The sequence below is a fragment of the Cydia splendana genome, chromosome 1 (assembly GCF_910591565.1).
Source record: "Cydia splendana chromosome 1, ilCydSple1.2, whole genome shotgun sequence".
Taxonomy (NCBI): Eukaryota; Metazoa; Arthropoda; class Insecta; order Lepidoptera; family Tortricidae; genus Cydia; species Cydia splendana.
The window spans coordinates 1,474,428-1,501,062 of NC_085960.1; the positions used below are offsets into that span (position 1 = coordinate 1,474,428).

At 38.6% G+C, this 26,635-nt stretch overlaps 2 protein-coding genes across 11 annotated transcripts in view; one reads left to right on the forward strand and one right to left on the reverse strand.

Annotated features, from left to right (window-relative positions):
* LOC134806611 (synapse-associated protein of 47 kDa) overlaps positions 1-11,876 on the reverse strand; it is a 120,168-nt gene extending 108,292 nt beyond the window's left edge. For 3 of the 7 annotated variants that reach the window (XM_063779973.1, XM_063779938.1, XM_063779946.1), the window contains exons 1-5: positions 11,522-11,876; positions 10,089-10,289; positions 6,830-6,909; positions 6,384-6,443; positions 5,786-5,907 (exon numbers count right to left, since the gene is read on the reverse strand). In XM_063779973.1, coding sequence (XP_063636043.1) covers positions 5,786-5,907; positions 6,384-6,443; positions 6,830-6,909; positions 10,089-10,289; positions 11,522-11,652 — 594 coding nt within the window. In that variant the 5' untranslated portion in view covers positions 11,653-11,876. The remainder of the gene's footprint in view (positions 1-5,785; positions 5,908-6,383; positions 6,444-6,829; positions 6,910-10,088; positions 10,290-11,521) is intronic. The other 4 variants (XM_063779953.1, XM_063779979.1, XM_063779967.1 and 1 more) reach the window with 4 other exon arrangements.
* A 265-nt stretch (positions 11,877-12,141) lies between these two features.
* Positions 12,142-26,635, forward strand: part of LOC134806422 (ubiquitin carboxyl-terminal hydrolase 8) — a 46,632-nt gene continuing 32,138 nt past the window's right edge. For 2 of the 4 annotated variants that reach the window (XM_063779696.1, XM_063779705.1), the window contains exons 1-9: positions 12,142-12,436; positions 12,516-12,746; positions 16,141-16,280; positions 17,049-17,211; positions 17,551-17,707; positions 18,371-18,506; positions 18,881-18,969; positions 19,648-19,917; positions 20,368-20,493. In XM_063779696.1, coding sequence (XP_063635766.1) covers positions 12,336-12,436; positions 12,516-12,746; positions 16,141-16,280; positions 17,049-17,211; positions 17,551-17,707; positions 18,371-18,506; positions 18,881-18,969; positions 19,648-19,917; positions 20,368-20,493 — 1,413 coding nt within the window. In that variant the 5' untranslated portion in view covers positions 12,142-12,335. The remainder of the gene's footprint in view (positions 12,437-12,515; positions 12,747-16,140; positions 16,281-17,048; positions 17,212-17,550; positions 17,708-18,370; positions 18,507-18,880; positions 18,970-19,647; positions 19,918-20,367; positions 20,494-26,635) is intronic. The other 2 variants (XM_063779712.1, XM_063779740.1) reach the window with 1 other exon arrangement.

Consider the following 26,635-nt stretch of genomic DNA (forward strand, 5'->3'; position numbering starts at 1 on the left):
TTTACGCTCAGCAAACACACACATATATACAAAATATGTTGCCAGTATTCATTTACATCTCTCAAAGTAGGGGAATTTTAACAACATCCACCCTTGGTTATTAATACTTTGGAAGTGTGTATATTCGATTTTGTAGCAAAAGCTTTTTGTTTATTTTGGGATTTATAGATAGATAGATACAATTCCAAACAATTATGCATCCGGGTTTATTAAATAGTAAGTTTTCCCACAGCTAAACTAATTGTGTGTGTGTTTAGCTTTTGGGATTTATTGCATTTCTGTACTTTGTGAAATAAGGTTTAAATAAATAGCTGATAAGTTTTTACAATTTTTTTTTATTCAACAAAATAAATGTGCATAAAACAATAAGAATAAATTTAAATATGACAAAGCATATTCGACTGTGTTTAGTCGGTTTCCAATGTTTCCATATTGCGTCATTCCGATTTAGTCTAATTATTTTCTTCCATCTCGCAGACAGAAGCGGATCAGTCAGAAAACTGAAACGAACATTACACATAATAAAAATAAGAAAAAAACTAAATACCTAAATAATTAACATAATTATAATTTTCTCTAATTGTACAATGAAATTCAATTGAGCTTATTTATTTTAAAATGTAGACGTCATGTCCCATTTGGAGGAAAAAATATTCACTACACTGGCAACATTTAGAAGAAATGGCGGCTGACGAAACATTGGATTTTTGTAGTTACGATTACGTAAAAATATCACATTAAACTCTATACTTACGCGTGAAATGTAATGTAAGTCGGTTTGTTTTTATGATATGATGCGTTGTGACACCCATTCAATGCATAAACAACCATTATTCCTGTGTTTTTGATTTTTAAACGGGAGGTGTACACAAACCGACGTGACCTTGAGTACTGCCAGGGCCGTTCGAGTACGGTGACACGAGTGCGACGTGACGTCGCACTTGAAATGGCTTCACTAGGGATGTACGAACACTCGATCTATGCCTTATAAATCTATGTCTGGGAAAACGTGCGTTTTTGAGTTTTTTTATGTTTTCCGAGCAAAGCTCGGTCTTCCAGATATTCATACAGTAAAATAAACAAAGCTTTTCCTAATACCAGCTTAAGACTAATAGAATGTAACCCGGGTAAGTGGTAAATAATGAACGTATAGCGTGACCGTTACTCCTAGTTAGGCTTATTAACCTGTGGTGGCTCGTAGTCCCAAATCCAGCTCTTATTCCATTTTAAGGAGATGAGGGATTTGCGACTTTAGGTTATAACACCTAAGGTTGCAATTCCCTAACTTCGTTCGAAGTAGATAGGAGGTTTGCTACTTTAACCGACGTGAGGTTAAGTTGTAACGGTAAATAAGGAAAAGGGAAAGTCAATTGAGAATAAGTAAACGGATATTGTTATTTATCGGACTGGCAGCAGGAAAACGATTAGAGATTAACCCCCTCATTCATAAAACTAAACGGGCCTGATTTAGTTAAATTATGTTTTATCCCTTTCTTCTTAGAGGATATAACCAACGGAGACGCCATGTCTAAAATTTTCGGTACAAAATAGTCTGCCGTTTTTTGCGGGGGAGGGGCACATCAAATGTATAGGTACGTCATGTCAGATAAACGTCAGTCCATACATATGGTTGACATGTGGTTGACCATTAGCCGCCTATTTTCGACAGAGGGGAACGCCTGTTAATGGCGGCTCCATTGATAATTACTCCGAGCCTTTCTTACAAATACATAACTCAAAATGACAGATAAGGACAAACGATTATTAGCTAATTGAGATTTGTAGCGCGTTTATAAATAAGGTAACTTTATTTTCGCGTAAGAAACGTTCATCCCGTGATGAACGGGAACATCTCTTTTCATGAAGGTTTGAAGTTCGTTTCGGTAAGGTCATGTGCGGATCCAGGGGGGCGGGTCATGGCGGTCATGACCCCTTCCTCTGGGCCCGGGCTGGGTCTAGGAAAACTATGGATATTTTTCTAAACTGGCGACGGGTGCACTTCCAACCACTTTTAAACCAACTCAAAATCATCGAAATCCCTTTATGTATTATCTAGATCCCTACCTAAACTTACCGTCATTAGGTTGAAGCCCGAAACTAAAATCCTGGATTAAGTACTTATGCTGTGCTTGGGGTGAAGACCGCCAGGCTAAAGTGGGACTGGGCTGGACATGTCTGCCGGATGCATGATGACAGATGGGCCAAAATAGCCACTAGCTGGCATCCCCAGGGTAGTCGAGGCAGAGGCAGACCGAGAAAGAGATGGCGGGACGACCTGGATGCTTTCCAGCGGGATTGGCAGGATCTTGCTCAGCACAGGGAGGATCGGAAAGGGAGAGGGGAGGCCTTTGCCCAGCAGTGGGATACACAAATAGGCTAATTAAAAAAAAAGTACTTATGCTTAAGTTAGGACTGATTTTAAGTTTGAGGAGGTGAAGGTACCTACTAACTTACTTGTCATATAACTCTCCTTTATCAGGGGCTGAAGATCAATAATTGTGTAACATGTATGACGTAATCAAGGATCACTTTAGTAATCCTAGATCCCTTTACTAAGCAAACAGGGCTAAATCTACATCTAGCACAATTATCCCCCGCAGTGCCACTATTTGCCAACCTCGCTTTAGCCCCGACCCGATTTCCAATTGAGACGCCAATAGGAACTTTACTAATTTCATCATAATATGACACTGGTATCTATCTGTTCGCCTGCTGTGACGCCTTCTGTGATCTGTGACGCCTTTGACAGGAGCTGGCGGGAGACGGGTCAAGACCGGGATACGTGTAAAGGGAGGAGGGAGGCCTTTGCCCAGCAATGGGATACTCCAGGCTCATATAAATATAATCGGTCAGTGTCAAAAGTGATATTTCTTCAACTAACAACGTCACTTTGGACACTGACAGATCAGTATCAAATCGGAAACAGATCGAATAACTAAAATTCGAATACGCCTGTTTAGCTCCGTACATTGACAACCAACAGTTTTCAGTTAAATCTCCTTACTGAAAACGAGACTGTATATTAATGCGACTTATGCGACTGTGTAATACACAGTGTGTATATAAAATGCACAGTCAATATCGATAACATGTCAATAGCAGATTAAGTTCACACTTCCAGAGTTCGAACATACCTCCAGAGCGTAAGTGCTCATTTAGAAGATACGGGGCGGGTTAAATTGATATTTGTTCTGCTTTCCGAGTATTAACAGCGACACTTAACTGATTGTATACCGTATCTCCTCGCTATAAGGATCACGTTAGGTCCGTCTGTGTCAAAGCTAGTGAGAGGCTGTGTCGTTATATTAAACGATGGGTTAAGTGGTACATGGCGTTAGGGGGAAAGTAAGGGGAAATGGGAACATTACGGCGTAATCTCAGCGATAGGTCGGAAAAAGAGACAAGTATTAAGAATTTTAATAACAAAACTTCCGTGAGACACAGACATATTAAATATATTAAGAACGGGTCACTCACGTATAGCGTTTTTTAGACTTAAAATACGTGAGTGACCCGTTGTTAATATATTTAATAAGTATTAAGAAGCAAACTAAAAGGATTCGATGATTCGAGCGAGAGCAGTAGTGCTATCACTGTCACTCTTAAAGAAGAACTACACAGAAATAGCAGAAGAGAAGCGTTACGACTCTACTCCAGAGTTCTGGGAGGGCCACAATATCGCCGACTATACTCGCTACGCTCCAGTGGACAGGCAGCCTAAAAACTCGACTCAACTGAGGTCGTGCAAGCAATGAAAATTCACCACCTTCCCCCGACTTCAATTAGCTCGTTATTTTATCCTAACTAAGATCCAAGAAGCATAAGCGGCAAAGAGTCTAACGGCCTTCGCGACTAGCTCGGCTAAGGCGAAAACCATAGGTGGGAACGAAAGGTCTGATCGCTGTCTCGCTCCAACCTATGGTTGTCACCTTAGCCGAAGTCAGTCGCGGAATGTCGTGGCCAGGCCGTAATGGCTTTTACGCTCTTTTGGCTTAAAGGTGTTGTTTCAACAAAGCAGCGAAATTTAGAAGTTAGAACTCTAAGAGCCTTCTTTGGTAATATTGTTTCAGTTACGAATTACTTTGGTCGCTTTCTGAAGGCGAAAAGTTTGGGGTTTTGGTTAAAATATACCTTTTCACGCCACTGTTCGGAAATGTGGCAATAGATGGTCTAAAACCAAGCTGCAAAGGGGCTGTCCATAAATTACGTCATCGATTTTTGACGATTTTGGACCCCCCCCCCCCCCCTATAATCATCCAAAAATCATGCTTCAAATGACCCCATTTCCTCCTACTTCATGCTACCGTCATCCGATGTCCAGGCCCCCCCCCCCCCTAATTTGAAATGACGTAATTTATGAATAGCCCCAAAGTAGGCAATAGCTGTAACACCTGAACCACCACTACTACAATGTTTCATTGTTATCATCATCTGTCATTGGTGACGGTTCGCTACAGCAATGAGTATCATTTAAAACATAAAAATCAATAAAAGGTCTTTTTTGGCGCAACTTTTTCCTTAAAAATAAAATAAGGTTATTTATAGGACCAATTTCTTCTATGAAAAAAAAAAGAAATGTCAAAACCATTCAGTTCATTTTTTTTAACAATTATCCATTCAGTTCACGCTTAAGGCGTTTTTTACTTTTGTAGCTGTTTGTGGTTTTTTTAGCAAAAACGCTTCTAAGTTTAGAGTCGGTTTAAAGCAAATAAGAGAAAAACGTCTCTTAAAAGTGATAAAAAAAGTAAAAAAGGCGGGATTTGAAAATACTTACTGAATTGGATAGTGTAAATTGTGTTTGACTAAAAAATACAAGAAACGCGTATATCTACGCTCGCTATAAAAATGAGTTCTTCTAGTGAAGAAAATGATATTCTTACACTGACGCCTACCGAAATTCAAGAGACAGCACAGGTAGTGGCTAGTAATTTGCTACCTGAGAAATCGCGGGCAAGTACTTATAGTTATGCAAATGTTTTCTTATTTCCTCGCAGTAGTCGTGAAAAGCACTATGTAATGCCTCGGCCGGAAACGCTAAAGATGGACTGGTATTATTTGAGGGCCTCCACTAACGTGTCGGCCCTCAAACGACTCGTCCATCTTTTAGCGGTTTTCCATCCTCTCCTACAATGTACTATCATTTTGTAGGCACTGTAATATAATAATTCCTTTACATTTCAAGTTTTTTGTAGTAAACATGTTTACAAAAAGTTTGAACCAAAAGCTCCTGCTTTCAATTATTTTCGAAATTCGTTATTCTACTCACGTTCGTCATCGGAAATCTCAAGCTATTTGTATAATCTGTAATTCCCGCATACGGCTAAAAGGGGGGGTTATTTAGATTTATTTATGGTTTTATTCTTCTTTTGGCTTACTGGTCATTTGCAATTTTGCGATGGTATTGATATAAGTGCAAACAGGGAAACTACGTTTTCTTCACACTTGCTTAGTAAGCGTGCTATTTCACGCATGTGATACGGGAGCTAAAGTCCATTTTACTCCCACGGGAGTTAAAGCTTTTTTTTTAATTATGTCACTGGCTCACCCGAACCAATGTAGGTTCTAAGTAAAAAACTTGTTAAAAGTCAAGGTATAAAATGAGTTTTACTTTCTAAATATTAACGTTATGGCTTCGCTTAAATTGAACTGTCAGCATGAGCATCGCCCGCCAATACCGATCAACTTTCAGCTTTCCATTTTTCACTTTATTTATTTTAATGGTGTAGGTATTTTTCAGCGTTCATAAAAAATACACACATAAAAGAAACTATTGTTAAATACTCACGTTTTCCTCGACGGTCTTCTTGATCTTGGCGCTGGCCTCGCTGACCTTGGCTCCCGCCTTGTTGACGGCCGAATACAGGAAGTTCCCGAGGGACTTGGCCCCGGCCACGGCCTTCGTCGTCACTGTGGAACACTTGCCTATTAGTCAATACAATAAAAATGGAGCTTTGTGCAAACTCAAACAAAACCGTAAAGGCAAAACCAAAACCGGATGGAAAAGGATTTTGGATGTTTTATAAAGGAAGGAATATGAAAAGGAACCTTATTGTCGATGGCGCTTACGTAATTTTTAACGATGCTCCGATATAAATATAATGCCGCGCGACGCTGAGCGGCGTAAACGCCATCGACAATAAGGTCCTTTTTCATAGATAATGCCCCATATGTTCAGCAGGCGTATGATGGACATCGTTGTCCAAGTGTACACAATAACGACATGCTTTAACACCGCGCGATTGATAGAGACAATATCACTCATTCCACCATCATATCCGGATTTTTTCATTATTCTTTGAGATTAAGTTTGTTTTTAAAAACAACTGGGTTTGAGCTAAAGAAAATGGGTTAGTAAAATAAAGAAAACAAAAAATAATACTAACGCTCCTGCATATCAGGTACTTCGATGGCGTCAATTAACAACAACTTTTTGCCGGAGGTTTCTGGAATGTGGAAGAAACAAAACGGGGATAAAACAAAAGAAATAGCATAACACGGGTAAATCAAATAATACACTACTTTCAAAAATAAAACAAAATCTAGTTTAAATAGCAGAAATCAAATGTAAATTGGAGCATAAGCTTTAAAAAGTATAGGTAAATGAAAACATAATTAGCTTTTACAAGGGAGTCTCAAAAAATAAGGAAATAGGTCCATACTGTAAAAATAATGGAAGATAAGGATAGAATAGTCCTGTTTCAGTTTAGATAAATTATAAGTGAAAATCGTAATAAATAAGAAATTTTTTACGTGAATTTCCATTCTTTAAAATAATGGAAGCCTCTGAAAGCCTCCATCATGTAACTATGTATAAGTAGTTTTTACATACCATTACCAACGCCCTGAGGCTGCTCCTCGGTAGGAGTGCCGCCTGTGGACCCGGGTCTGCTGTCTGCGCCTCCGGTAGCGCTGCAAGCAAATACGTTAAAACTCGCCTTACTCCGCGCAACGGTAGGCGTTTCGTTCCAAATGTTTCAACGTACATGGAATTTGAGGCGAGAGAGGTGGAAAGTGCGTCAGCTTGTCTTTGGTAATATGTTTTTTTTTCTGGCGTTACGTTCTATAAAACCAAAACTTCGGATATTTAAATGAAAACAATTCGATCACTGATGTGATATCATTAGGTATTAATCAGTGATAGAATTAGGTAACCCTAGCCCAGATACCAGGAAACATTGCGTTAAAAGGTGTCATCTGTAAAAGTTTTTAAGCATCCTCAGAATTCGAGCGTCGAACGTGCGTAAGCCATGATAAAAACTAGGACAAAATTACGTACAATCCACCATCTATTACAATTGGCATTTACACCATAGGTTATGCTCGGTTACACTCCATTTACAAAGCGACAGGAAAGTGGAAACTAGTCGATTAGTTAAATTGAACCTCCATTGTCCAAACACGTTCTAACAACCTTGCCCATTGTAGACCTTCCGTCTTTGAAATAAGATTCACGAATAGTCAATTTGTTAACAGTCAATATCATCCGATTGAAATTCAGTCAGTGAATGAATGGATTATCGTTGCGTAGTGTAATAATTACAGTGGGTGTTGACAACCTTCAAAGGCGTGTGCTTGGTATTCGTAGACACGAGACATTTTTTTGGTTACTGTTGAATGGGCTTTGCACAATGTGTAACGCAAAAAAAATACTAGCCTAACGAAAGTTACCAAAGACTTCCTGAATGGGGTTGGCAACTGTCAAAGGTTTGCCTAGATGGCGCCATCATAGCTTGCCCCTTTTTCTATGAGATTTGGCTTAAAGAGCTGGCATCCAGGGTATTAAAAAAACAAAAATTTGACACAATTCTAGGGATTGACGGGGCAAGCTACGATGGCGCCATCTGCTAAAAACTTCCACCGGCCAACCCCATTACCAAACAAAATCGATAAATTCATTCATATGACTAAATTCAATCAGCGAATGAAGAAAGACTTCAAAGTAAATAGCTTTATCGAATTTTGTTTCCAACAGAGTCACAGGAACTCCTGCCAAAAAACCGTACCATGGAAGTCACGTGCCGAAATAACATGAAACTTGGTACGAACATTTAAGTATATAAGATATATTTATGTGTGGTATTCGTTCTCGTCGCTAGAAATTGTAATACAAAGAAAATAGGGCGAGTAAAAGTTACACACCTACAAAACTTCTACGTCTGTCGGCGCCTAAGTTCCTGTGGCTCTTAAAATGAAAACCTAAATGAACGTGTTTAGACAACTGAATCTTAAGTCGGTAAATAGACAAAAAACTGATTTAATAGAATGCACAACAATGAGAAATAAAAAATGGGGTCTGAGCAGAGTCAATGAGTTCACGGAGGCGTGTTGGCTAGGAAATGATCTGTTATCAAATACTATGTTTCACTAGATTTTAGAAAAATCTGTTAGAATGAGTGTGTGAACGTTCCTATGTGTGTCTTTGGATTAATGAATATTACACTGCGTCGAATGAGGGTCGCTCGCCGCATCAAACACTATTCGTATTTGTGCGTTGATTCGACGACCGCATGGTGAACGACAGTGTAATAGCAACCTAAATCAGAATTACGTGATTATGTGTACATCAAGTGAAAATACAGATTTGAGCATTTTTTGCCCGGCTGAACTATTCTGCCGCGAATCTATCCTATTTTTATTCTTCAGAACTTCTAGATAGATTTCATTAATTGAGGTGATTTCGTTATATCCTGTAGATGACTAAGTTCTAAGTTTCTAACGATGTAAAACAGTGACAGTATTAAAATCCAAAATGGAAATAGTAAGAAAAATACTGCGTACAAAATATGTTTTGGAAACAGCATAAGATCAATGCGACCAAATCCTAAACTGTGGAATGAACTGTCGCCCGCGGTATTTCCGGATTGATAAAACCTTCAAGAAAAGAGCGTACTCCCATCTTAAAGTTCGGCAACGCACTTGCAACCTCTCTGGTGTTACAGTGTCCAAGGACGACAGTAATTGCTTACCATCAGGCGATTCGTTTGCTCGTTTTTTTGACTGATTGGAAATAAAAGCTGCTTATGGATAAAGGATGAAGATGCCAATTATTTACAGTTAGGAAATTCCCGTCGGTGGATTAGCGGCATTGACCATATGCTTTCTAAAACACTGAAATATAATTTTCACTTGCTGCAGAACATATTTCAAACTCAGAACGAAATAATTATCAGATGTAAACTGCACTAATGGTGTATGAGGTTACTCTGTCTAAATAAGTAAAATGTTTCAATCCCAATGAAATGTCATAAAATTACAAAGAAATAGTGTTAGAAAATCAAAAAAATTAAGTGAATACAATATTAAAAGCTTGAAAACCCTGTTAAGAATTTTCCAGTGTATATTTTCTATAATATGTTCAACATGGCAACATCAAGAATATATATGTGGTTGGTGATATCGGTTCCAAAATGAAAGCAGTAAATGATCATTGCATATTTGTGGCGAAAATATATAAAAAAAAATGCGTGTTCAGTGCTCAAAGCTGAGACGCAAAGTGCCTTTGTAAAGCTTAGGATATAAGTATGCTGTTCCAGATGACTTGCGATCTTTATGATGACTTTGTTCAAATCCCTGAGGTCTGTGTGACTATTTCCGTCAGTAAAGGTGGCAAATTTAAAAATCTATCTAAAATATACCCCTCCTGACGTGTCCTCGCGACTCCGTCATCGAAGTAACACAACAACTTCGTAATTTGTAACTTTCATAACGATGAAAAAACGATTACCATATTTTATTGAAGCTTGAAACTAGCTTTAATTGTATAGTATGCAGTCCTGGAAACGTTGGAGGTAAGTTTAAACCTTAATTTCACGTGATTAAGTTAAGTCCCGTTTAAGTAAATATGTAATAATTTAGTTTTGTTTGACCATTTAATATTTAAGTATATCGCAAAATCAATGTAAAAAAACAAAATGACAATGTAACAGATCTAGAAATTAGTTGTTTCTATTAATAACTTTTTCCATCTACCAAACGCCACTAAAGTCAGACGACAAATCAATAGAGCATCAACAAAATCATCATAAAGACCCAGAAACAACACACCAAAGCTCAAAAAGTAAACTCATTTGTTCTGCCGCCCCTCGTACCTATTATACCTAGAGTTATCATCATCGTCCTTCTCTGGCTTGGGCTCCGCGGGCTCTGCGGGCTCCGGAGCCGGCTCGGCGGCGTCGGTGGGGGCCTCGTTTTTCCGGAGCCCAGGGATCGGGATTCCGGATCCGAGCCAGCCAGTCATTTTGGATTGTACGTTTGTGAGGAGCTCGAGTTTGCTGGCTCCTTTTGTTGGGCTGCAAATTGAAAAGGATTTGAGAAGTCGGATCATCAGTTAATAGTGGTCTTACCCAAGTTTCAGTATGGCTATCAACTACAGGAATAAAACTGAAAATTTTTAAAATATAAACAATTTATTGGTGGATCAACTTTTTCTTGTCACTCATCAAGTAGTCCATGATTACGGTCACCTGGGTTCAAAATAATATCAAATAGATTATGTGGTTGTCTAAATTATTTTCGAACTGGTTGGCACTGTGAGCCTAATTGTTAGTAGGTACCTATATTGCCAGCAGTAGAGATCATTGACCCCATATATCATAAATAAGTGACATAATGCATTCAATGAATGTAGTTACTTCTAATGTTTTTCTAAGCGCCACTTGCACCATCCCACTAACCCGGGGTTAAGCGGTTAAACTGATAAATTGTACTGGTAACTACAGTAACTCCAGGTTCAACCAGTTAAACCCGGGTTAGTGAATGATGCATACTTGCATCATTAGGGCTACTGCCCTAAGTAGTCATCATGCAGCAGGATAGAGAAAGTGGCCTTGAATGTTTGATTGAACTATGACCTAAAATTAATTAATAAAATAATTGAGTAAATCAAGATAGATTCATTCAATTAAACAACCAAAGAAGCTACTAAATGCAGCCAGATAAGAAGAATCGAGAATTTCCAAATGGTAAGAAAGGATACATTTATTTTTAAGATGATGTCAATCTATTTCAAGATAATCTTATTTCAAGGCAGAAACATAATTCTAACAAGAAAGCTTCAATTAAGTAAATGATGTTTAATTCAACATTATTTAGTGATATAAGCTTCAGTCAGATACTAATAAACATACAGACATATAAATCACTAAATTAGCTAACAATTTTTGATAGTGATTCTCAATAAGGATGACAAATCTGCATAGATAACCACGTTTTCTAATTGGACTCCTAGCTCTAATGTTCTTGACCTAAATAGTCTGTTCGCTGGATCAATATTCCACCATAGTTATGCAAACAAATTTCACTGCAGTGCATAGTTCAGCATATTGCAACTTGCAGCTGACTTCTAGAAACTTCAAGAGACTAAACACTAATTTAAGCTCAGTTTCTACGGTTTACACGCAGTTTCTCACGTGGATCGTTAAAATAAGGGTTTAAGGGGCTTACCTATATAAAGTTTATTTGTTTTTTATCAACCGTACAGCGATAAGGATGCAACGAAAAATGTAAACAAAAGAATGTGCACCTCTGTCTTTCGCCTTCCGCCGTCGGCTCCCCCGTCGCTTCCTTCGTGGGGGTCGGGACTTCCTCGTCCTGGGGCTCCCCTTTCGCGGCCCCCATCCACGAACTAACCTGATTAGTAAGTCCTGAAAACATTTTCACTGCCACTAGCTAACCCGAAAACTACACAATTCACAAACACTCGACTATTTCACTACGCTGCGACAGTTTCGCACATGACACACCGGGACAGTCTGCGACACGGCCGTGGAAAGCGCGATCAGCTGAAAAACTAAAGGAAACCACGATCGACCAGGAAAATTCGACGGGTTTTCACTGCGCATGAAAACTTGCGCTTTTGCGCTATACGTTTTACGATTGACGTTTTGATACTGCATAAAGTAGTTTACTGTTATAGCTTTGTATTGTAATGAAACTTAGCTAAAAAGCAATTTATTTTATATTAAAAAGAAATGTGGTTGGTCTTTGAATATAAATAAATATCTCTTTAACACTTAGAAGGTTTAAAATACTATAATACATAATAATAAAATAATCCAGTGGAATAACAAAACGAAACTTCAAACTAAAATCATTCATTCATCTTTGGCACAATCGTTCATTAAATTTGATTGACGTTTCTTTTCCATTCAAATCATTCATTCGTTCAAACATGACGTTTTCCGATTAGGCTAGCCAGTTTTTTGTTTCCGTTTGTGAATAATACTAAAATCACTCGTTGTTTATCTCTAATGTAATGTAGTGATTAGTGTTCCTAGTGTCGAATAAAACCACTATAATCCATTACTCGGACCGTGCAGCAGGTTTGAATTTCCAAGATGACGGAAACTCGAAGACAGCAACTGCATCTTGGTAAATGCATCGAAGATTTGGATAAACTGCATAATATTCCTGATTTGAAGTCGAAGAGGGCTACTGCGTAAGTTTTTACACTACACAAAGTAAAATTTCGCCTAAATAATTGATTTCTTATTAGTTAACTTGCCCATTTTTTGAAGGTTATGCAAAACAGCGCAAAAACTTTTCGAGAGCGCAGCAGAGGCCCGTGAGAAGGGCGACGAGGAGTACTCTTACGTGTGCTACATGAAGTACTTGCGGGTCGTGGCGTGCATTAGCAAGGACAAGGATTATTTGAAGGACAAGAACTATTTCAACCAGATGTTAGGGACCAAGAACCCTAATAAGGCTATTGATGCGGCTGAAGAGCTGAAGAATAGTCTGATTGACAGGTGAGATTGATATAAATAAATAAAATTATGGCACAATCATACACAAATCAAACTAGTCCCACAGTAACCTCATTTGTGGATGGGTAAGTATTTAGAAAAGATCCATAACTCATAAACCATAACTCAACATGGTCCCGCAGTAAGCTTATTAAAACTTGTAATATGGGTACAAAGAGCAATATGTAATAGAGAATAGCTATAACTCAAGACCTGTATAGCCATGCTCATCATCCAATAATTGTGTATTTGTCACCTTAGGGGTCAATTGCACCATACCGACTGGCACCATTAAATGTTTGCAAAATTTTATTGTATATGTAAATTGTCATAGTTGACTGCTGAGGTGCTGGTGGTGGAGTTGGTCTGTTGGTCAATACTGGTTGGTGCAACTAGCCCTAAGACGTTTGGAAGGCAGCTATACCTCCGATTTGTTAGACAATTTTCCCAAAAGCATATTTTCCGAGTAGCGAATTTTCACATTGCATTTTATGACAATCGCAAATTTCATTAATCGTCTTTTTTAATGCAGCGATTTTTCATGTAGCGTTTTTCAATGCTTGTATATTTTACCAGTTGATCATTATATGACAAGCAAATATTTCCAGTACCTTTTTTTTTCGAAACTTTAATTGCCATACTGATTTTTTTAGTATTAGTAAAGAGTCTAACGTACGAAACTTTCTTTTCAAAAAATATTTCCTTTACAATTTAACTAGACGGAGCCCCGCGTAGCGGGGCTCCTATTTCTGGGCGGTTTGCCCTTCGGGCATCTGAAGCTACCTAACGAACCTAACCTACCTATTGATTTAGTTTAGTGTGACGTTCGTGAAAATAGTACAGTTTGTGGGGAAAAGCCTAGGTAGATAGATACTGGAAATATTTGCTTGTGATATAATGATCAACTGGTAAAATATACTAGCATTGAAAAACGCTACATGAAAAATCGCTGCATTAAAAAGGATGATGAATGAAATTTGCGATCGTGATAAAATGCGATGTGAAAATTCGCTACTCAGAAAATATGCTTTTGTGAAAATTGTGTAACAAATCATACCTCCAACTAAGTTAAAGTATTGATCTAACTCCCAGAATCTCCGCACTCTCAAGAAATTGATGCAAATCCATGTCTGTGTGGTCGGAAAGGTTAATTAGAAAACGCACTTTAGACTTAATAATATTTAATATCTTGTATTGACTACGCCACAAATATATAGAAACACCTATCACAGCAAAACCACAGATTAATAAATAGTTACTACGTAACAGATACTTCATTCCCAAACAAAAGCGAAAATACCTACGCTATAATAGCCTACAAAACCTTAATAATAATACCTGCTGCTCAGGACAAGAAGAAATGTACCATAAGTACGCGCACAAAGAGTCGAGACTGTGTTGCCCGCCGTGCGAGTCACGTGCTAACGCGTCATCGTAAGAATGCGCTAGGGTTGTAGGCATTTATCTACCTATGATGATTATTGTAATAAAACGAATGTTGCGGATCAACCTTATTTTTTATTAGTCAATCAAATGTTTTAGTTTTATATAATGATTTATATTTTTTTCCCTTCTCGGAATTCTTTGTTATAAAATTTTATACTTGTAAATATCCTAAATTGCGTAAATAATTTTCATAAATACTCAGGAGCAAAGCAACGGAAAATCAACGGTTTTTAAAGTTGTAATACGGTGCTACCAGGCCGATTAATTATTACGTCGTCAAAATTATTTAAAAATGCTTTTTCTAACCCTTCAATAGAATTCTTAAACGTTTCAGATGGGACCTTTAGCCCGCCATAAAAAGATGAATCTTTATTATAGGCTTTTTCCTTTGTTTTTTGACTTTTACACCCATTTACTGCACAATAATTACGTGGTTTCGGCATTTCGAAGCGTAAGCGCGGGAAACGTGCGGTGCGAGCGTTCAGGCGGGCGTTCGGCGGCCCTCTGTCGGTTGTATCGTCGACGATACGCCGAGCGGTAGGCATATAGCGCGTGGCCTTGAGCGTGTGACGGAGGCCTGGCAAAACTAACCATACTTGGTCAGTTGACCAATTAATTATTACAAACAACAACACTCCTAACTGTAAAAGACATAAGGTCCACTGATGTACAGTTCACAGTGTGGGTGATGGTACAACATCTTGAATCTTTGGAATAGTATCATTGGGATATAAATAGATTCAACTATAAATATGTGCAAACAGGTCAAAGAATTTGACTTATAAATCTTATAATCTGTTCAGTGCTTAGAATTTTTAACATGAGAGAGATCTACTAAGCTATGATATGATTTTGAATAGATTATTATATGTATACTAGCGACCCGCCCGACTTCGCACGGGTTAACAAATTAACCACTTAACCTTCCTCAAGAATCACTCTATTGATAAGTGAAAACCACAAGAAAATCCGTTCAGTAGTTTTTGAGTTTATCGCAAACAAACATACTAACACACAAACAGACAGACGTGGCGGGAGTTTGTTTTATAAGGTGTAATGATATAAATAGTGTTGTTTTACAAGGGGACAAACTCCTTGTGCTAGTACTGAACTCCATAATTCGAAAAGCAGAATCTTTAGTGTTGCAAGGGCTTCAAGGGGGTCAAAGAATACTTTACCACACCAATGCAAGGATAATACAGCAGTCGCCGTGGCTGAAGTCGGCCGTAAAGAGTTATTATTAATACAAACTCTAAAACATTACAAATCAAATCCAAATGAATGCTATTAAATATTTAAGAAATAGGATGGGCCAAGCACACAACACCTCATTTACAATCATGAGTCAACGCAAATTTAAATTTAGAATGATCTTTGTCATAATTAGGGTTCCGTACCCAAAAGGTAAAACGGGACCCTATTACTAAGACTTCGCTGTCCGTCCGTCCGTCTGTCTGTCACCAGGCTGTATCTCACGAACCGTGATAGCTAGACAGTTGAAATTTTCACAGATGATGTATTTCTGTTGCCGCTATAACAACAAATACTAAAAACAGAATAAAATAAAGATTTAAATGGGGCTCCCATACAACAAACGTGATTTTTGACCAAAGTTAAGCAACGTCGGGCGTGGTCAGTACTTGGATGGGTGACCGTTTTTTTTTGCATTTTTTTCCGTTTTTTTTTTCATTATGGTACGGAACCCTTTGTGCGCGAGTCCGACTCGCACTTGCCCGGTTTTTTACCATTTATTTGTAATTTTTCCCTTAACAAAAGACCTGGGGCCCATTTCTCGAACGGTATTAGACTAATATTATTAGTCCACGAACTGTCAAATCGTATGGGTTACCATGGCAACACACTAATATTATTAGTCTAATATCGTTCGAGAAATAGGCCCCTGTATTACTGTTAATGAATTTCCTCATTTTCCTACTATTTTTTTTTTCAGGTATAACCAAGAACAGAAGAAGAAGCGGCTGAATGACATCCAGGAAAATGAGGTTATCAAACAGAAGATAGATGAGAACCGGAAGAAAGCGTTGGAGGCAGCGCCTGCACCCGAGCCTTCTCAGCCTTTGGGGTTACCAGGTTAATTATTTTCTACATTTCCCAATTACTTTTCGGTAAAAGAAAATTTCATGGGGTAACCAAACTATAAATACTCTCTGAGTTGGAAAGTCAGATGACAGTCGATGTCGTAAAAACGAACGGACTGAGTGAGAAAAACCGGGTCAACGCTCCGTAGATGATGATGATAAATGCCTCTCTGAAACATGGTTTAAACTCAGACAATCTATTGTCAACTACCAATGCCAACTACCAAAATTAAAATCCTATATCTGAAATTTAGGCATACTAGCTCATTCAAATCATGAGTGGGAAAGAGTGAGCAAGTAACACTGAGATAAATGAGTTACTGAGCGAGTTAAATCTTCAGTGAGTTGAAGAGTTTTGAATAATTTTACGGTTTAGACTCACTTGTTTTTAGTCACTCGCGCGACATGTTTCGGAGAGCCTAGGTCTCCTTTCTCAAGCACTAACAGTGCGAGCAGCGTTCACGACGGCCGTGTATCGCGTACGCGAATGCGTGTGCGTGCGCGTGGCTCTCCGAAACATGTCGCGCGAGTGACTAAAAACAAGTGAGTCTAAACCGTGAAATTATTCAATGTTTAGTATGTCTCACAACAGTTTAAATTCGAGTTGAAGAGTGACTGAGTTCACATCAAAAGATAGTTCATTTAAATCCACTCGTGAACAACACATGTCTACCAAAAAGATAGCATAGAACTCAGTGGTAGTAATTTTTTCAAATAATTTTAAAAGGATATAAAACTACAGTTCTTTGTTAATTTTCAGGCCTAGACGAAGTGACCATCAAGAGCGAGCAGCTATACAACATCCTCAAGAGTGGCAAGATGAAGGTGATGATATTGGACGCTCGGCCCGGCAAGGACTACATAGAGTCCCACATCAACTGCCCCTCCTGCATCAGTGTGCCTGAAGAGAGCATTTCACCTGGGTAAGACAAACATGGCTTTCCATATCAAAATGTACCTTATGCAGTGGCCGTAAGGTATCTTTTGATATGTAGAAAGCCACACAGATTTGTCTTTTATTATGGCCAATAATTTGCTTTTAAAAAGTAAAATTACACTACAGTACCCACGAGTCACTGACAGTGTCAATAATGACATATTCAATAGCATATGCGTAACTTACTTTCTATGCTTCTCGCAAATTTTATTTTGTGATTTCAGGGTTGGTCCTAAGTATAATAACAGTTGTTCATTATTACCTATAAATGAAATATGGATAACAACTATTAACTGTCATGTGATATGAAAAATCTCTTCTCCAGTCGTTCAGCGCACATCCTAGAACAGAACTTACCCGCGCCTTCCAAACCTATCTGGGCAACCCGGGCTTCCATGGAGCTCATTGTGATGCTGGACTGGTCTAGCACCGCTGTCATCCCAGGGAACACGCTCCATCTCTTGAAGACCATCTTGTTGAAGGTACTGTTTCTAACCTACAAAATTTTTGTAAAATTTAGTTTTCATTTTTGGTGACCCATGAGGGGAATGAGATTTTGAAGTATAATTACAGTCCGATTGTCAAAATGTGTCGAACTAAGTTTAGTGTCATTTTCGTACAAAATGCTGACAAAAGCAGGATAATATAGGATTTTATTTTTGTTTTGTTTAATATTGGGCAATAAAGTGACATACATATATACATAATTGTAAAGTAAATTCCAATTAATCAATTATTTTAATATCTGGGTTATAAAAGCACAGTATGCTAAATCTCAGGTCTTTGTACAACGTTTTTGAGTTGGTATGCTGAACACGATTATAGAGCATACCATACTTTCACTAACCTGCAAAATCTTTCTCAAAAATGTTTGTATTCATTTATCGGCAGTGAAAAGACTTCAGCTATATTTGATAATGTTAATAAATTGATAAACGAGCGTATATATATTTATTTATGTATTTCGGGGATCTCGGAAACGGCTCTAACGATTTCGATGAAATTTGCTATATGGGGGTTTTCGGTGGCGAAAAATCGATGTAGCTAGGTCTTATCTCTAGGAAATCGCGCAATTTTTAGTTTTTATATGTTTTCCGAGCAAAGCTTGGTCTCCCAGATATTAAGTCGATATGTTTTGTCACCAGTGGGACGTAAAAGTGCAATACCCGCGTCCGCCGCTAGCCCTGCACGGAGGCTATGAAGACTGGCTTCTACGTTACCCCGCTTTGACTACCAACCCGCAGCCAACGCCGAGGGCCAAGGCACCTAAAGATATGCTAGGTAAGAATATTATTAGATTATTTCCATTTCATATCACGTCAATGAGGCGTTACTGCAATGTTCTGCCGCCAGAGTGCAGCACTAACATATATTGAAAACCATAGATTAACTTATACATAATATATGCCTAAGATACGTTTTTTGACAAGTTTTCACTATGACTTTGATGCATCAAGGCGGGTTGTTTACAGAGAGTCTACCGCGAGACGCGAAAATCGAAATTTAATGAAATTTCGATTATGGGTTTCGCGGTAGGCCCGCTGTTTGTGCTAGTAGTGCCCTCTACCCAGCGTTTTGCGTAATATTCGTATTGTAAGTTTATATATTTCTTTTTTCTGAATGCAATGAAATCTTGAATATTGGTTTATCCACAGGTGAGATTGATTACCCCGTGTGGGCAGATCTGACCCCGGCTCCGCCGCGACCGCGGACTTCGGAACCCACCGTCGATCGCAGCAGCAAGGTACTTTCATCCACACTTTTATAATATACCTAATTGTTATAAATCTTATTGCAAAGATATAATGTCCACCAATTATCAATTGGATGTAGTTTAAAAAATTCAATTTTATAAATGTTTTTTCTTTCTGACCGAAAGTTAAAATTTTATCGACAGATTTTTGTGAGTTGGATCCTTTTTCCTAAAATACGCCCAGGTATGACTTGTGTTAGTACAGTCGACGTCAAAGATATGTTTACACTTTTGCACCTTACTCCTTTTGCGAAAAGTGTAAACATATCTTTGACGTCGAGTGTACTAGCTCATATTATGGGACCTTGACGATATCCGAGGATCCGCAAGGCATCTCCTCAAGATAAAGACGAAGGCTCGACGCATTCGAAATATGTCGCGGGGTATTTGACTTCAATACGTAACTTTCAATTTTATTCTTAGTTTAAAAACATACAAAATCAATTCAAATGGGATACTAAGAAGAATAGCAAAAAAGTGTAAAAGATAACTTAATTCATTCATTGGACCCCCGAGGCTGATTTCGAAGATGTTAGTTAATCGACAGAAAGATTTTTTGTCAAAACTACTCAATTTTATGTCAAGAATCCGGCTACTGTGACCAGTTTCAAGTATTTTGTATTTACCTTTTTCACTGTTACTGTTACTGCAACCATTGCGCTGTTGCAGGCCGCAGCGTTGCAGAAGTACGAGGAGCGAGCTCGCAACATGGTGCAGATCATTCAACAACAAGAACGCTTAGCTGACACCTCACTAACACTCGAAATGCAAAGGATAGAGGCGGAACAGGTGAGACTTGTTACTGTAACCGTTGCGCTGTTGCAAGCGACGGTGCAGAAGTACGAGCGAGTTCGCAACATGGCGCAGATCATTCAACAACAAGAACGCTTAGCTGACACCTGTCTGACACTCGAAATGCAAAAGAGAGAAGCGGAACAGGTGAAACTTGTTACTGTAACTGTTGCACTGTTGCAAGCGATGTTACAGAAGTACGAGCGAGCTCGCAACATGGCGCAGATACTTCAACAACAAGAACGTCTTGCGGACATAAAGACATTGAATTGACAACTCACTGACACTTGAAATGCAAAGGATAGAGCCGGAACAGGTGAGACTTGTTGCTGTAACCGTTGCGCTGTTGCAAGCGACGTCTCAACATTCGATTTCCACTATGACCGTTGACTTTTGTTAAAAAGCGACCCGATTGAACAGTAGTTTGCTTAGTTTTATGTATAAGGGTGATATTCCATCTGTCCAATATCTTGGTCCAATGTCATTGCGTCTCACTCTCTCATTAAGCAAAATGTGAGACAAAATACATATTGGACAAAGAAATTGGGACAGGTGGAATACTAAGCGAGGTTAATATTGACGTATTCTTTTGTCCAGGATTGGGAGAAGACCCACTTCCAACGCGAGACAGAGGAGCGGGACGACGTGCGAGCTTTGTACAAGATGCGCGAACAGGAGATCATCTCTCAACTCATGCAGTTGGAGAATAAGCAGTTTGACATGGTAAGTGTTAGGACCAATTGTGACTAATATTTAACCTCGTAAGGCCCAATGTGCATTATAATGTACACTCCGTTTCAATCTAATTCGAACCTTTCAAAGACAACATAAGGTAGCATTTCCTTTGTTTCATTGTTTTCTAAAATAAACGAAAGTCACCCTAATCTACTATACAGCAAGGTTCAAATTAAAAATAGGGAAACTGTGTATGGTGGGCCTTACGAAACGTATACTCTAAATCATAATTAGATTCCAAAAAAAGTAAGACAATGTTGCCACTTTTTGCTAGCGCGTCTTGTATTTATGTAAAAATAAGTAAATAAAAGTACTTTTTTAAATCGCAGGCGTAAAATTACCAATAAATAAATTATCTTAGCGTATTTATTTATAAAAAGGAATTTACTATTTTACAAACAAATTATTGCAGTGGCAACATTTTTTGGAATCTAATAGTAGAAGAGCCGGCCGCAAAATTTTTAACCGACTTGATACCACGATGAAATGCACAATGGTTTCCCAGAAAAGTTATGCTAAGTCCGAATTCGATAGTCTGCCACGGCGGAACTTGCCGAAAGTACGAAAAAGAAGGCCACTTCCGGTGCGAAAAAAGGGGCTGATTTAACCCATCTGATACCGAGATAGTAGTTATGGCAGCAGTTAGAAATTTACATGTAGACACAGAAAAGCGAAGTCTGCCACTATTTTTTTTGCCGGAAGTGCTTGGCAGACGCTCTCAAAGGTGACCATCGGGACCCCTAAATTAACCCATCTGATACCACCATGAAACCAATGCCAGTCGGTAGGTATGAACTCTCATGTCAGGAATATATAAGTCTGCCAAGGCTTTTCCTGCCGAAACACCATGGCAGACGAGATTATGTTAGCAAGGTCGCCATCGGTTACCCTACACTAACCCATCTGATACCACCATGAAACCAATTCCATTCGGTAGGTATGAACCCCCATTTTAGGAATATATAAGTCTGCCAAGGTTTTTCCTGCCGAAACACCTTGGCAGACGAGATTATATGCAAGATGACCATCGGTTACCTTACACTAACCCATCTGATACCGCCATGAAACCAATTCCAATCGGTAGGTATGAGCCCTCATTTCATGAATATATAAGTCTGCCAAGGCCTTTCCTGCCGAAACTCCTTGACAGACGAGATTATGTAAGCAACATCCGCATCCGTGGGACCGGTATACGTGATTACTGTAGGCTTATTTATTACTTTATGCTTTTACATATTTGTATATTATTATGTTATTAATATATTTATAATTTATTAAACCTATACCTAATACATTGGGAATTCATTAACTGCTTACGGCAGTAGTAGGGAGTAGTGGGTGAGTTCTGGCTCACTTAGCCAGGCCAACAGTCCCTCCCCCTTTTTTCCCTTGTTGAGGCCCTGCAACCTTACCTTGAACCCAACCTAATGTCATTGTAGCTCGAATCTAACCTAATCTTCTCATTTTTATTGCTTTTAGAAAATATTCTAATAACAATTATCTACTTTTGCAAAGTTAAATGTTGAATTCTTTATTTCGCAAAATGGAATTTTAATGTGACTATAATGTATGTGCAATCTACTTAGAAACTGGGTTTAGAAATATAAAAACACACATTTTATATAGGATAATAAGTTTATTCAAGTAATATTCTGAACATATGAGATATAGTAACATCATTACTTATTCTGTGTACAGTGGAGAAAACATGCAAGTTGACATTTTTCGTTTTAAAATAAAGATAAACTAAACAGTATTTGCCACAAACCGATGTTAAAAAACTTTGCAGTTGTTGGTTGGCATAATACCATCTCTTACAATTTCTCTTCATTAACATTTTATGATACCTTCCTGTTTTTATTTACTTATTTTAATTTTTTACTTTTTATGTGATCGGTACTTCATTTATTTTAGATTTTGGGCTAATATTAGTTTGTTAACCGACTTCCAAATCTCAAAGGAGGAGGTTATCAATTCGGTTGTATGTTTTTTTTATTTTTTATTTTTTTATGTTTGTTACTCTATATCTCCGTCATTCCTGGACCGATTTTGAAAATTAGTTTTTTGATTGTATGTATATGCATACAGATTGGTTCCGTTTTTGTCAAAACCCAGTTCTGATGATGGGATCCATGAGGAATCGAGGGAACTCCTCAAATTTTAAACGCATACATATAGTGATTTTTGGGTTTTTATCATCAAATTAAGCATACACATTCAAAAAAGTGACATTTGATGAAGTGCAACTGCTGATGATGATCAGAACGGAACTCTTCAACGACGCATAGTTCACGTTTGGCGATTTGTCGTCTTCGTTATGTTTGTTAAGCAAGTCAAGTTTTTAAGCCACATTTTTGTCAAGCTCGAGTTCTGATGATGGGATCCATGAGGAATCGAGGGAACTCCTCAAATCTTAAAGGCATGAGTATAGATTTTTTTTGTATTTTCATCATAAAATCAAGCATTTACATTAAAAACTGTCGCATTTGATGAAGTGGAACTGCTGATGATGACCAGAACAAAACTCTTCAACGACGCATAGTACACGTTTGGTGATTTCTAATTTCGATTTTGACTTGGACTGCGACCCGGACTCGGACCCAGAACCGGACTCATACCCGGATCCGGTTCGGACCCGGACTCGGACCCGGACTTGGAATCGAACTCGGACCCGGACTCGGACTCGGACACGGACTCGGACTAGGACCCGGACTCGGACTCGGACCCGGACTCGGAACCGGACTCGGACTCGGCCCCGGACACGGACTCGGACACGGATTCGGACCCGGACTCGGACTCAGACTCGGACCCGGACTCGGACCCGGACCTTGACCCGGAAAACCACTATAATATATATTATATTATAATTATTATTATTACACGTAAATTTGTTCACGAAGAAACCGTGTACCGACTCTTCATGCCATTATATTTTTAATTTGCTGTTATTCTCTACAAATCGACACTAAAAGTATCAAAATATCAAAATATGGAGTTCCGTTTGAGAAAGAAGCAAAACAATTTTGTCTTTGACAGTAATTGAATTATTGTGTGATTTTGAAAGCTAGACAATTCAAGATTTATATTTTTACTCACAAAGACAACACAGAAATTCAATCTCAAATGTAAACCTTCGAACAATTTCCATACATTGACGACATCACTCAAAATTCTTCTTCAAGTCAGATGCCCGCTGGGGCTGCACCGGAGCACACGTATAATTCTTCAAATAAAAATGACAGCTTGATTTGACATTAAATCATATACGCACACGAGAAAGTATACCAGTAGATAAATTGTATTTCAGAAAATAGGGTACATAAATATCAGCTCGCGTCTCCTTTAAATTTGATTTGCTGTTATTTACGGGTCATAATGGTTGAAAACCTCAGTAAACTATCTTAAAACAATACGATTACAGTCGAATTTAAGTATTATGTTCCTTCAAATCAAAACTCGCTTAAAATGAAAAAAGTTTAAAGACTCATCCTTTACTGATTGGGATTAATTTTCATTTTGCGTCATTTTAAAAACGTATTTGACTTCTGTACGTCAATTAATTTTGATGACAATTGTAATCTTGTAATATATTATAGAACTTTTATCTTAAAATATTGCCTATTAACAGGAAGCGTTATGTAATTCGTATAAGTAATACTTGAAAGTCTTGTACCTAGATCTGTAATACCATGGATTGCGACGAATAAATGATTATGATTATGCCGTTCGTTCCGTCTATATGTATAATGCGTGTACGTGCTGTTCTCTGAAAATCTTTAAGAAAAAATAACGGCTAGACCAGCACGAAGTACTAGCGAGTTTTTGCGGCTTTGGAGACCGAGATAAAGCTTACAGGCCAATACCGCTGTGGCCTGGTTATTGTTATGTATCAAATGTTTTTAAAAAAAATTTACTATAAAAAGCAATGTTTTATTTCGATTAGGTCTACATTTTGTGCATATTGCATATCTGAAGTATTTTCGTACTAAACTTGAAACTTTCGTTGAAACTAAATAAAATAATTATTCCTAATATACAGTCACCTGCAATTTATGTTACACAACACACAACGAAGGCCGCAAAAATATCTGACACGATCTTATTTGTAGAACCATAAGAGCATGTCATATATTTTTGCGGCCTTCGAAGAGTAGGTACCGGTCATTATCACCAACTTTGCCCGCATTTAAAAAAAAACACGAATTTCTCAAAAAAAAAACAAATCGTAATTACTTTTTTTGCTCAGCACGTCCATTGTGATCAAACGCATCAGTTTATTTGAAGAAAAAATATTTTTATCGTGTTTTTACCCATTTTTTTGCATTTTAGAGGGTGGGCAAAGATATCCGGAGTTTTCGCCAACATTGCCCACGTCAATTTGGTATTCAAATACAGCTCGTATGATGATGATGTCTAAGGATCACTGGTTTTGGGCAATCCTACCATTCCCTGTTAATAACTTAGCGATAAGTGTAAAAACTTTTAAATAAATTTGCTGGGCAATGTTTCCTACCCGTTTTTGCTCATTTCCATATAAGGCTCGCCTAAGCATTTTACAAGGGCTAGGGTTGTCACTTTTGAGAAAATCTGTTACAATAGTTTAATGGCCAAAAATATGATTTTTGCTGTGTTTTCATTAGTTAACGGGATAAAACATCTAAGTAAAGGATAATAAGACAAATTAAATACAGTATATATTTATAAACTTACTTTAGTGTACAAACATAACCTTATTTTACATGCGAAGTTGGGTAAATTAGATGAAAGTGACAACCCTAATCCGTTTTTGGTGGTGGGCAATGTTGGAATGGATGCCAAATCACCGGATTACTTTGCCCACCGCTAAAACTCGCTAAAAATTACAAATTAAAGATATCTTATTGATACTGTTTTAACACCCCCTGGCACTGATTAAAATAACCGACTTGGTTTCACATTACATCTCAAAACTTTTTGAAGTGAAAATTTCTTTAGCGGCGTGTAATAGTGCCCTTGCGGCCTATTTGCTGAATAAATGTTGAAGTTTGAAGTTTGCATGCCAAGTTTCGTGCTTTCTGCCGGATGGGACAGGATTTAGGATGGGTCAGACCAGGACCGCATTTTTGCAGGTTCATCTTTTATTAGCCAGACTCTACCTCCATACTAAATCGAGCTAAGGAGACGCACTATAAAGAAATATTGAACATTTTCTTTCAAGTTGATATACAGGGTGTCCATGCATTAGGGTATTTATATTCAATATTCAATAATTTATTCATAAAATCAATACAATTTTACACTTCAATGGTATTTAGAACCAGTATACAAAGTATCATAACAAATTACGATTTTTTTACTTTGGAGCAACCTGTATGTGTTAGTAGCTCCTGAGGTAATAAATAGTATGACTAGATTTTGCCCTGTGCGCGGGGCCCGAGGGCCCCGCGGTCTTCTTGTAGTTTGTTGTTGGTGCTGTTGTTTTTGTTGTAGTAGTAGTAGTAGTAGTTTGTTTTCCAAAGGGAAAAAGAAATAAAGTTGTACTTTTGCTAGGACGAAAAGATCCGCGTGAAAGCACTACATTCCCGCAGCTCGGCCTGGCCTCGCGTGCTTGGGAACTCGTAAGGGACGCTCCGGGCCTTCGGCCCTACGCGGAGCTCGGCCTTCGTCCTTCGCTGGGTTTCGAAGCTCAGCGTCGGGCCTTCGGCCCGCCGCTTCGCTTATTAAAACAGTTGGGAGGGTTGGTTTTGCTTCGGGGCTTAAGCGGGAAGTTGGAGCTTAAACACGACCCAATAGGAAAAGTGTCTTAGACAAGCGAAACGGCGGGCCGAAGGCCGAAGGCCGTAGGCCAACTTCCCCCTCTCGTGTGACGCTTCGGGCCTTCGGCCCTACGTGGAGCTCGGCCTTCGGCCTTCGCGAGCCTCGACGCTTCGCCGTCGGGCCTTCGGCCCGCCGGCTTCGCTTATCAAGACAGTTGACTTTGTAGAACGCTTGGGGGAACTGCATTCACGCAGCTCGGCCTTCGGCCTCGCGTTTTGGGAGTCGGGGTGGAGGCTCCGGGCCTTCGGCCCTCCGCCAGGGTCGGCCTTCGGCCTCCCGGCCTGAAGCTCGCCCTTCGGGCTCGCTTAACACACTTTTTGTATAGGATTTTGCT